This window comes from Leptinotarsa decemlineata, unplaced genomic scaffold, assembly GCF_025532065.1.
Source record: "Leptinotarsa decemlineata unplaced genomic scaffold, Ldec_3_MD MMD2_tig00026328_RagTag_RagTag, whole genome shotgun sequence".
Taxonomy (NCBI): Eukaryota; Metazoa; Arthropoda; class Insecta; order Coleoptera; family Chrysomelidae; genus Leptinotarsa; species Leptinotarsa decemlineata.
Window position 1 is genome coordinate 7,894,328 of NW_027412688.1, and position 12,948 is coordinate 7,907,275.

The window sequence follows — 12,948 nt, forward strand, 5'->3', positions numbered from 1 at the left end:
AATTCATATTAGAATATTGTGAGGAATCATCTCCTGAAGTTTGTCAAAGTACTTTTGAATCACCCTTTATAACATATTTCATAAACCTTCGTTGGACAGATTCAAGCGATTGCATCATATTCTAATCGGGATCTAACAAATTATCAAAAGGAATGGATGTATTACTATTATTATTTATTATTAATTTATTAATTCGATCTGTCATTATTACAGCTGGTTACGTCACTCTGAAATATTGAAGAACTACCTTACTCTTACTCAATGAATATAATACCTAGAGACTTCAATTTTTCATAGAAGATGATTTGAAAACAAATAATTATATACATATATTGAAAAAAGGGTAAATTGGAAATTTAACGACAGGTAAAAGACCTTCACAGGTACTTTTACTCGAAATGTACTCAAATCTATTTCCTAAACACATCGAGATATACCTACTCTGATTACGTCACAGTGGTACAGAAAACAGTAGAGGGCAGAATTGCAAGGGGGTGGCCAAAACGAAGGGCATCACCCTAGCTTCCTAGAAACTAGAGTGGATGAACTCTCTACCGTTAGCACTAAGGGTTAAAATTGTGCGAATGAAGGCCTTGCTACATCGACACAGTCGAAAATTCATCTCAGTATTGTTAGTGATCCGTTAATAGATGCGTTACTTTTGTTGTTGAGTTGAGGTTATTTGTGAACTGGTGAAATTCAAGTTGGGATTGTCGGAAGAAATTATTTTTGTGTCCTGCTGATGTTAAGAATTTGTATTAGGTATATGTTCAAGATTTTAAAGAAAATATTCGCGAATTTCTAAGATACTTCGATGAATTCCGAGACTAACTTTCAGTCAATTCCCAGAAGAAGAAACACAATGAATTGTTGTAAATGTGATACTTTGAGTGTATTAATTCACTTTATCACCATACTTTAACGATACATATTTTGCTATTCGATCTTCCATACTCCTTAAAATACAGCAATTTCTAGAAGGCGGAAAATTATTTGGAATTTTGACTTTTTGTTATTTGACTTTTGTGAAACCACGGAACCCCAGAGACTTATTTCATGAAACATGGCTGTTTGACTTCTACTTTTATCAAAATTATAAAGTAGTAATGAAAATTTGCATTGCATTTGCAAAGCATTGCGAATAACAGGAACAAGATTAATCTAAGAAACAGTCTAAAAGATGTAGCTTTGCAAAAATAGTAGTATGTATATTATGGAATGGGCAGATAATTGATGACAATCCATAACTAACGTATTCAAAAAACACTTTTTTTCTGTGACGAGAAAAATTTTTGACATTTGATCTCTGATGACAGGTAACAAAATGTCACTTTTTATGAAATTACTTCCCCGGAAAAAAAGTGAGCACTTTTTTCACGGATATATATATATATATATATATATATATATATATATATATATATATATATATATATATATATATATATATATATATATATATATATATGACGATGCGCAATAGGCTGAAACAGATGTCTACCGGTGGCTCTTAAATTGAAATCAATATGGAAATGATCAAAGAGTACTTATCTATTTATTTTTTGATTTTCATGGAATTATTTTCCAGCAGCTTGACTGAATTAACCTTTCTAGATTTCATATCATTTCTAGAAACATGTGGATTCGTTTTCCGATGGCATTTCAGGTTAGCTTCCCAAATTTCTGCTACCGTAGTTGTCGGTTGATTGGTCAAACCACCAACACTGACATAAAAACTTGACAAGTTGACTTGGGTGTCACACCAATAGGTGGTTCCACTTATGTTTCGCTTGCGTTTACGCAGGTATTTTTAGCAAGTACTTTCTTGGCTTTTCTCATTTTGTCTTCAATCGAGAACCGCCTGTCCGGTACTGACGATGCCCAATAGGCTGAAACAGCCTATTGAGTCTATTGATTCAATTTGAGGTGGCCCTCAGTGGTTTGAAGATGTTTGTTAGTTTTTTGGTTTGGTGTCCTACGTACGTAAATGCTGTCCATCGTTGTGTTGCCACCGAAGAAGCCATTGTATGGCGAAACACGTGTTGCGTTTTTGTAAAACTGTTTAGTGAAAATCTCACAGTATAGTGTTTTTTGAATACGTTAACAGTATGTATTACGAGAGATGTGCTATCACAAGAATGAAAAAAAAACTATCGAATACATCTTTACAATGGAGTTGCGTTTTCAGATTTTTGCAAAATACAAAAGCTTCTCCTCTTTGCTGGCTGACTGTTATCTTTGGAGGAATATTTCTTCTACCATGCTTCTTCTAACTGGATCCTTCTTTACTGTTCCATGTAAATTAATTTCCGATGAGTAGACGTGTCCACTTGTTATTGATTCTTTTCACTTTCACTTCCAGGAATATCAATTCAACCTGGCGATTCCTCTGCAGTGTGAATTTTATTAACTGTGTTACGATATTGAGGTGCTAAAGAACAATCCAGTTTTGGGTCATTTTATCTCACATTACGTCGTGGAAGCATGCCCACCAAAAACAGGCCTTCTCATAGGTTCTTCTATGACTTACACTTAGACCCCTTCATGTAATCCGGTCAATCTAGACATTGGAAGGTACATAAATTTACAACAAGCTGCAAAACATAGTTATAAATAAGATTTTAAAATTCCGAATGATTGCGATTCCTGGAAAAAAATTTATTTGAGGTAAAGTTCAAAAATCTCGAAAAAAATTGGTTTTTCACTCACCGTTTTCCTGAAAAACCAATTTTTTTCGAGATTTTTGGCTTTTGACCTCCAATAATTTTTTTTCCAGGCATCGCAATCATTCGGAATTTTAAAATCATATTTTTAACTATGTTTTGAACAATTAAACGCATTTGCAGCTTGTTGTAAATTTATGTACCTTCACTCTTATTTTTTAGTCTAATTTGACCGGACTAATGTATGTGTTCTCTAAGATCTGCTACAATAACGACTGCATTGGCAGTCCATCGTCTTGTGTGAAGGAGTTGTCTTTTAGCTGGTTGCAAGGTCTTCTAACTGCTTTTTAGAATGATATATTGGTGTAGAACGTGTACATTGGTGTACGTCTGACCAACTAAGTTGATATCATTGTGTGACCTCGATATTACTTTACGTAAAAGATTCAAGAAGGAAGAGGGTTATTATTGAAGTGCATATAGGTCCATAAGGAGAGGTGGCTTCCTATGACATAGTATAAATCTCAATCCCTCTCAATCCATCTGAAAAGTGAACCTAATGCTTCCTCAAAACATGACACCTCTGTTTGTAGAGGTTTGTATTCAAATCAACCCTTTTGGTTCAAATTTCCATGTGTTATTCACCACAAGTTTTCAACTGAATAACTTCATCTCTAACACACCTGGGCTGAAAAGTCCCGGATGCGTTATTTTTTTGTTAAAAATTGGCTTTATTCGTCAACGTGATCTCCACCATGGGCCACACAATAATTTCAGCGCCGCTCTAACATTTCCATACCACTTTTGCAAAACGATTTATCCTTTGCCTCAAAATAGTTCTCAGTTTCAGCAATAACCTCTCCATTCGAGCGAAATTTCATAGCGTTGAGCATTTTTTGAGGTCGACGAACAGCCAGTAGTCGATGGGAGCCAAATCTGGCGAATACGGTGAATGTGCGAGCAATTCGAAGTTCAATTCATGTAGTTTTGCCCTTGTTTGGATGCTAACTTATGCAACTTCAATTTTTGATCATTCAAATGATTTTGTGGATTTTTTTATGCCATTCTCAAGAAATAACAGATTTCTTTTGAAGGTTAATACTAACTGAAAAAGCGGTGAATGTAATGAAACTAGCGCCATCTGCACACAATAAATTATTCGAACTTCCGCAGAACTTTGTTCCCTAACGAACTAGTTTTTGTTTACATCTTATTTTCTTAGTTCTGTAATTTTGTGAAAAAAATACATCGTGAACATCAAAATTATCAATGAAACAAAAAACGTATTTCTGAATTAATTCAAAATATCAAAAATAGGTGTACCGGTGGGGAATCAAGTCTGTGCAGGTTCAAGAGTTTTCAATATTTCAACTAATATTATTACGAGACGATTGTCCAACTGAGGTCTACAGCAAAAATCATGATTTTTCCTAGAACTGCAATACTCTTCTCGACGCGCTTTTCAACAACCAAGCTTTGGATTTATTTTACGCCAGATATTCCGGTTCTACCTCTTATATCTTGATGGTTTTCGGTTTGTAGCTACTTGAAGTTGATAGTTCTAATAATGTCTTCATTTGTCATTTCCACATGATTTTCAAATTTTCTTGGGTAGATTATATGTAAGGCAAACTAAAATATTTGGGTGTTGTTAAAAACACCATGCTTCAGCTTTTTGTTATGGAATTTCAGATGATATTCCATGTTTTCCATGATGAAACGTTCCTAGAGTATAACGTACGAAATTGCCCCAGAAACGTTCAAAAATGTGTGCAATGAATTCGTTATCAACAGAAAGTGAATGGTGAACATTTTCAGCATCAGTTTCGAATGAAATTTTTATTGAAATTAGGAAATGTATCGTCTGTTTGCACACTCCTAAAAATAATATAAAACTGCTGCAAAATGAAAGCACTGATGGATCGAAAATTGAACAACTTACCAAACGATGTATCACAAAACAAAAACATTAACAGCTCCTTCTCGGTGCCGAGTGATATCACACCATATTTTTTTTTATTACAAAAAACTACAAGTGATGCTTTATGCATACATTTTTTACGACCTTGATATCTAACTACAAAAATGACTTTTTTCTATTTAGTTTATACTCCAAACATTCGTAATGGAATTAAATCAGATATCATTCATAGGATTGCTACACAATATAGTATATGAACGAGATAACATTTCATATGGACCACATGAAACACTGTCATTCATAATGGCAGACATCCGATGTTTCGAAATAAGACACTAGTCTTATTGCCTCTTCAGTACACCAAATAGCTTTTTTTTACAAAATAATCAATCCCAAAAAATATTCTGCGTTCGTAAATGTATTATAACGTTTCATGTAATTTTATATAAACTCTTCTGGGATTTTCCCCTTCCAATCTGAAAATAATAAAAATTTTATTAATGTGCGGATTTTAGCCTTCAAAACATTAAGATAAGTATCTGTACAATTTCTTAACTCTTTTTTCGAACTTGTGATGCAGTGTTTGGAACCTTTGCTGTAGTAATGAATATTACTGAAGTTTAATCCCAACACCAAACCGTTATTTTTAACACCCCGACACGTGTTTCAATCACCAAGTGATCATCTTCAAGATCATCTTCACCAAGTGATCATAAAGGTCTGGTGTTGGGGTTAAACTCCAGTAATTCTTTTTTTTTTCGAAGGCAAAGTTATTGAATACGACAATTCATTGATAAATAGTAACTTTTTTGAGAAGTAAGTACTTTGAATTTACATAATGATATATAGGGGTGAAATCAAAAGTTTGTCTACATATTGTAGAAAATGAAAATCCCCAGAAAAATCTATAAAAAAAAACTTTAATTTACTCCATAAAAAATTACTTATGTTTATGTTTCATGTAATATTCAGTTCAGTAAAAAATTAATTTTATACCAAATTATCTAAAAGACCAATTCGTTCAGGCCAACTCACCTATACTGTAGGTTAATGGACTGATGCTACTCCCCTGGTCAATACCACGAAGGGCGTTGGATCATATCCGACAGGTGTCAGTACAGGATTCTTCGCAGAATAATTCCTGCATATGATGTTGGCGATACAACTGCAGGAATGGATTTTCAACTATTGGAACACACTTGTAGACTGGTTTCGGGCTCTTTTGCCACTCGTCACTGCAAGGTAGTGTTCTTCATCAACATGTAGTCGATGACGAACGACAAACACCATATTTGGTGTTAGGTTAGGTTAGGTCAAAAGTGAAAGGGTCCATTCGACTTTCCACCACAACCCGCGAGAGTTTATTGTGGCACACACCTATTCACACTTGACCAAATAAACCCAGCTTATCAACGAAGCCGATTAGTTTGTATGGTGAGTGGTCTTTCAGGTCAGATGGTAAGAGTACGGCTCTGTCAAACTCTGAAAACGAGGTAATCAACGACTTTATGTTGATGATCGACTTCATTTTGATGATGGGCACTACTTTACACTGACGAGTGGCCAAATAGACCCAAACCGATCTGCAAGTGTGCCCGTTCCAATAATTGAAAATCGATTCCGGCCGTTGATATGGCCAACAGCATATTGCAGGAATAACTTCAGTGAAGAATCCTGCACTGACACCTGTCGGATATAATCCAACGCCCTTTGTGGTATTAGCCAGGAAAGTAGTTGTTTTCTGATAGGTGTCAGCCCATTAACCTACAGTGTAGGTGACTTGATTCTGGCCTGAACGAATTGTTCTTTTGGATAATTTGATAAACAGCCAGTCTTCAAGTATGCCCCTGTACTATATCTGAATGATACATACCGTATACATTACATATTCCCAGCTTGAATTTCACAAAAATAATCTTTTCTCGAAGCAAACAAGTATGCCTCAATGTTACGTGACGTCGTGTTCGAACTATTACGGTAAAACTCGTGGCAGCGGCAAAATAATCTACCACATGTTACCCACCGACCCCGAAATGACAGCGAAGTGGGCCAAATTGTGCGGGTATCGAAATGAGCTGCCGCCCCCTTACGCACGTATCTGCAGCGACCATTTTTCTCCGAGCTGCTACCAGCGAGACCTCCAACACGAGCTCCTGGGGCTACCTCTGAGGAAAAAACTCAAGTACAACACAGTGCCTGATCAAAATTTACCGGGGAGGAATACGAAAGTTACGAAACGGGATGGGGACAGTGGAGTCCGGGAAAAACCACGGATAATGCCCAAGAAGAAGCAGACTTCGGATAATTGTGTTGACGGAAAACAAAAGCAGAAGCAGCAGCCTTTGGTTGTTGAAGAAAGGAAGATAATAACAGTTGAAAAGCGGATAGAACCTAAGCCGGAATCTATAAAAAATGTGGTGAGTTTAGCCGAACAGAAATGAAATCTTCTCAAAAAAACAAACATTTGTTACAAGCCATGATGTGTCTGACTTGCTCACTTCTTCCAAATCTGCACTGCAGCCTAGTGGGCTTATAGAGATCTTCCTCCTTTCTCTTGACACCCACTTCAACAAACTCGTTCTCGATATCAGTTTGTCAAAGTTCTTTGTTGAATGCTTGTTATATTGTTCTGAACAAAATTTTGGTCGTCCATGAAGTCTCGTTAAGAAATGACGAGCTGCGCCTATCCTCTGGTCGCATTGCCTACAGCTAAGTTCTTCGTTATACCGTGTGATTGAAAGTAAGCTAGTAATTCTTGAGGGTGTGATTTTGAGAAAAAAAGTTTAAAAACCTCTTGACTTTTGATGTACAGGTGTTGAAATTAAAAAAAATCATCATGATCACTCAATAACGCCCTGTAGGCATATAACATTTGCGATGTAAAACTTTGAATTATTGATAAAAGACAAAGCTCAATGACAAAGCTTTATTTGGACTTGGCTTCTTAAAATCACCTAAGATGCCGTTCCTCACCTTTGAGAAACGGTATAGTAATATTTTCTTCAGGTGTGGTCTAAATGGACGGAGCCCAGCGAGTGGCACTGTAATTATTTTTGACCAATCCCTGCTCTGTCAATCCCTATTTTTTTCAGAAAAGCCCTAGAGTTGTGGAAGAACCCAATAATATTTTATTAGATAATTAGAAATATTCACCTACATCGTAATTAGGAATTCAACTAACTCATTTGACATATTGTAAAGTACAGTATTAGGGTTAGGTTAGGTCCAAAGTGAGAGAGTCTATTCGACGCTTCACCGCCGTCCGCAAGGGTTTATTGTGGCTCACACCTATTCACGCCCGACCAAATAAACCCAGCTCCGTAGCCGACAAGTGTGCATGGAGAGTGGTCTTTCAGGTCAGATGGTAAGAGTACGGCTCTGCCAAACACTGAAAACCTTATTCGGTCCCCAGCGGGGCAGGCACAAAGTATGTGCTCTGCTGTCTCATCATTTTCCGAACAGAAGTGAACACACTCTCTTCCGACAGTCCGAGTCTCTGCATATGATGATTCAAATGACAGTGACCTGTAAGAAGCCCTGTTAGACATCGTAGTTCTTCCCTACTGAAGTCCAACAACTGTTTGGTATCAAGCTTCTAAGGTGAATAATCGCCTTGGAGTGAGCAGATCCTTGAAGATTCTGCCAGAAGTCCATGAATCTTCTTGCCATTCAGGTGTTCAATGTTTGTTTGGCAAAGCCTAAAGCGATACCAATGACAAGTTCTGGTCCAATGAAGCTGCTTGCAGCACCCTACTTTGCAAAGTAGTCAGTAGCCTCATTGCCTTTCAGGCCAGTATGGCCAGGAATCCAGAACAGAGATACTCTGTTAAGTCTTCCTATCGGGGAGAGTTCGTAGAGGCAGTTCGTAGTTGACAGTTGGAGGCGTAAAGTCAGTCCATCTAGCCTCTCTCTCCAGAAAAATGTGTAGAGGATGTAGATCTAGAAGGATGTCCATGGCCGCTGACGGTGTGGTACTGATGGCACCACTGATGGCCAGACAAGCCTGTCTGTGTAAGCCAGTCAGCTTCGCCTGGGCCGTTTTCTGTAAAGCCTAAAGTGAAGGAAAATGAAGATAAGAACATTGAGAACATTTTCCAATAGATAAGAAAATGGTTCTCTCTACGAAGATGTCGTCTAATCATCTATGAGGTTGACAAATCCGTTTCAGTCCAAACTCATCATTCACTTTTGTAGCATTTACTGTAAATCAGGCATTGCAGGAAACCGTAGTCAAAAATCAAATACCAGTGAGGAGGTATAGGTATGTCTCACAAAATTTTATATAATTAAAAGTGAATTGATTCTGCTACCTTGCATGATTGATGCCCAGGTAGCTGAAGGAGTTATTAACATAACACTAAGAACACAGGACTAATAACAACAGCAGTCGATACCGTTAACAAAAAACACACTGTTTTTCATAAGAGATGAATGCTCTGGAACTTTTTGGACCCATTTTGTTGTGAAAAATATTGAGAATTTATTAATTCCTAGATGAAATTAGTCTTGTGAGTGCAAATTCTCTGTGGTACTGTTGATTTTTACTTTCTTGATACTCGTGAGTAAGGACTAGAAAGTGACAAAAATCTTTTAATCAAACTTATTGTCTACATTGTTGCAAGACCTGATTGTTTTTGATATTTGGTCTCACTCATATGACCCATTTTCGATAAAATTATTGATTAAGACTCGAACTATTTGTGCATGATTCACAAAAATCAATCTTCGACTCAAGAAAGGCCCATGCTGAGGCGCTTTGTTTCTGCATCGTATTCAATCATCAAACTCTCATCACCAGACAGAGAAAGTCCCTGTCTCTTTTTGTATGAATAATTTATCTCATTCTTTGCATTTTGTTAAAATCAAACCAAATCCATTAGCTATAAATCACGAGTAATTGCTGTACGCATTCCAGAACCCGCCTCATCTTTGCAAGACCTAGTTTTGCACTCATCATGGCTTGTACCAGAATAAGGTGTCTCTCAAAATCTGAGATAACCGAACGCGAATTTCAGAATACCGGAAATGCTTCGGTCCAGACCCACGAATCGAACAGCATCAATAACCTTCATTGCCAAGTATTAAAAAACAAGAATAACGTGCAGCAAGCTAAAAATAACAACAAACTGAACAGGCGGCCGATGCGATCGAGCATTAGGATTGCGAAGAAAAAATCGATCGAATCTCTAAGCGACTCCTTCACTAGCAAGGTTAACAACGAGAACGAGAGATGCAGCGGAAAGCCGGAATGGTTTTCCAACAAGCTGCAGTTCATGGCGAAGCTGCATCTTAAGCACGGAAGAAACGGGGATTCAGTCATTGATTTGGATACTTTCTTTGACAAAGGTGCACACGAGACATCTGATGAAGTTAGGTAAGCATTAGAACTTTACTATTATTCCGGTTCCGGTGTATTGGGCAATAAATAAAGCCTGCATTTAGAGAGAGAAAAAACTTGTGAACCGTCGCGGGACGCCTAGCAGATATGAAACGTTAATAATAATGAATATTAGTGGGGTTTTTTCGAACACCAAATCGGTATTTCAACACCTCGACACGTGTTTCGATCACCAAATCATCATCTTCGAGAGGAAGATCAAACTTGATCTCTTCCTCTGTGTCAAGATGTTAAAATTACGATTTGGTGTTCGAAAACACTCCAGTTGTATTTATTACTACACCAAAGGTTCCAAACAGTACAATATAAAAAATGAATAATAATATTTTGTGACCCCTGTGATGTTTGTTGGGCACTGAAATATTTATAAAAAATATGTAATTGAAATATACACTTTCAATGTGGCTTTAATATACTAGTGAACTCAAGATCTTGGCTAGTTATTGCACTATATTGCTAAAGATCTCGCTACTCGCTATCAGCTGATTTTGAAATACAATTTTGTCAGACTTGTTGATATTTATTCTTCAAGCAATTGTTTTAGTGCATTTTTTTTCATAAGTATGAAATTGAAATCAATCAATAATTATTTGAAAATATTATATGCTATGAAAATTCGGTCAATTTTGTATTTGAGACAAACCAAATATCGCGGGCCTAATACACAAATTGAAGCACATTTTAATTATAAAATATAAAATATAATTAACTTACTGATGAATTGATTGATGTCTTGTGTCGTGTGTGATTTTGCTTTCTTTGCAAGATGCTGCTCACTTTCACTTTCTCAATTATCCACTGTTAGACATATTTTATCTTTGAAAATTATATATTTAGTATAACACAGGTTATGTATGCTGTAGTAGGTAGGTCTGAGGTGAGTGGGTCTATTCGACCCTCCACCGCAACCCACAAGGGTTTATTGTGGCTCACACCTATTCACACTCGGCCAAATAAACCCAGCTTCTCAACGAAGCCGCTTAGTTTGTATGGTAAGTGGTCTTTCAGGTCAGATGGTGAGAGTACGGATCTGCCAAACTCAAAGAACCTGATTCGTTCCCCAGCGGGGCAGGCACAAAGTATATGCTCTGCAGTTTCATCATTTTCCAGACAGAGGCGACACACACTGTCTCCCGACAGTCCAAGTCTCTGCATGTGATGATTCAAATGACAGTGACCTGTAAGAAGGCCTGTTAGACATCGTAGTTCATCCCTACTGTAGTCCAACAACTGTTTGGAATCAAGCTTTGAAGGGTGAATAAACGCCTTGGAGTGAGCCAATCCTGGAAGATTCTGCCAGAAGTCCATAACTCTTCTGGCCATCCAGTTGTTCAGTGTTTGTTTGGCAAAGCCCAAAGCGATGCCAGTGACAGGTTCTGGTTCAATGAAGCCGCTTGCAGCACCCTGCTTTGCAAGATAGTCAGCAGCTTCAGTGCCTTCCAGGCCAGTATGGCCAGGAATCCAGAGCAGAGATGACCTGTTAAGTCTTCCTATCGAGGAAAGTCTTTTTTGGCATTTTGCTACCAATTTAGACGCTGCTCGGTAGTTTACTGTAGTAAACACAACTGTATCCTATACACTAAACTATCCGAGCTCAGTGTGGTGAGAGAGATGGCGTAACGCCGAACAATCACTTGTGATATAAATAGGGATATGGAACCACCGGTAAAGGAGGATAGTCATTACATTTCTTTGATGGTCGAAATCAGAACTTAACATAATGATTTCAATAATCTTACAAAATGAATGTTATCTCAAAAAATAAAGGAATTCATAATCTCATTATGTTATTTTTTCAGCATATTTTCTTTAACATTTTCTGTAATTGGGTGTACACTTCTTGGAAATGAAGCGCTTAATTATGCTATACAAAGAACCTATCTGCAATATGCGACCTTTATTGTATGTCATCCATATTCAGAATAACGCAATCGAGAAACATGGAGAATCAAGAGCTGTTGCGCTTGATATTTCTAAGGCCTTTGACCGTGTGTGGCATGAGGGTTTGCTGGCCAAACTACGATGCTATGGCTTGTCGGGTCATTTCTGTGTATGGCTCTGTGTATGGCTTCCTGAAAGAACGTTTCATGCAAGTTTCCGTCGATGGATATCTCTCGAATACTTTCACCATCAACGCTGGTGTTCCCCAGGGATCCATATTGCCTCCAACCCTCTTTTTATTGTATATCATCGACTTATTGGAAAAAAATAAGAATTAAATATATTGTTCTGCTGAAGACAGCACCCTTGTCTAGTCATTCCATCTGGATTCTAGGACATTGGCTACGGAGGCACATCTTCATTTTCTCCAAGAAGATGAATGTCTCCGGATATAATACCGTCAGGTCAGACAATTCCGCTTTCTGCTTCGATGAGTTTGTTGGTGGTTAAAATGGACACCAATATGTCTTGGCACAATCATATCGCCGGAATTGCAAAGGCTACTTATCAAAAGCTTTGAACACTGTTCGGAACCAGAAAACTGTACACACCTCAGCAACTTTTGATGCATTATAAAGCTCAGATCAGACCTTTTTTGGAGTATTGTTTTCATGTATGAATCTCTTCTGGATTCCATCCAGAGAAGAGCCATCCACCTGATTGTAGACGCGAACATCACGTGCAACCTTGATAACCTTGAACATCGAAGAAAGGTTGGAGATTTGTCTCACTTCTATAGATACTTTCACGGGAAATGTTTAAGTGACTTGTCACATATGAGAAATAGGCGACGGACTGTGGTTGCTCATTGTTTTGAGGTTCAACTCAGTACTCCTCGAACTTCACCGCTTATGAACTCTTTCATTTGGAGACCTGCGTTTATGTGGAATAAACTTCCTGAGAACGTTTTTCCAAATGGATTCAAACTACAGCGAATCAAATTCAATGTGAATCGCTACTTTCGCACAGGCACCGCTCTGAGAGCGCCTTAAGGATTTTCCTATTGTGCTTGTGTTTTATCCATA

General features: G+C 37.6%; 1 protein-coding gene across 2 annotated transcripts in view; it reads left to right on the forward strand.

Moving 5' to 3' along the window:
* LOC111502472 (uncharacterized) overlaps positions 1-12,948 on the forward strand; it is a 99,029-nt gene that overhangs the window by 10,591 nt on the left and 75,490 nt on the right. The window contains exons 1-2 of one of the 2 annotated variants that reach the window (XM_074182427.1): positions 6,507-7,001; positions 9,600-9,958. The exons of the other annotated variant lie outside the window; for it this stretch is intronic. Coding sequence (XP_074038528.1) covers positions 6,522-7,001; positions 9,600-9,958 — 839 coding nt within the window. The 5' untranslated portion in view covers positions 6,507-6,521. Of the gene's footprint in view, positions 1-6,506; positions 7,002-9,599; positions 9,959-12,948 lie in introns of those variants that run through there. 2 annotated transcript variants of the gene reach the window in all.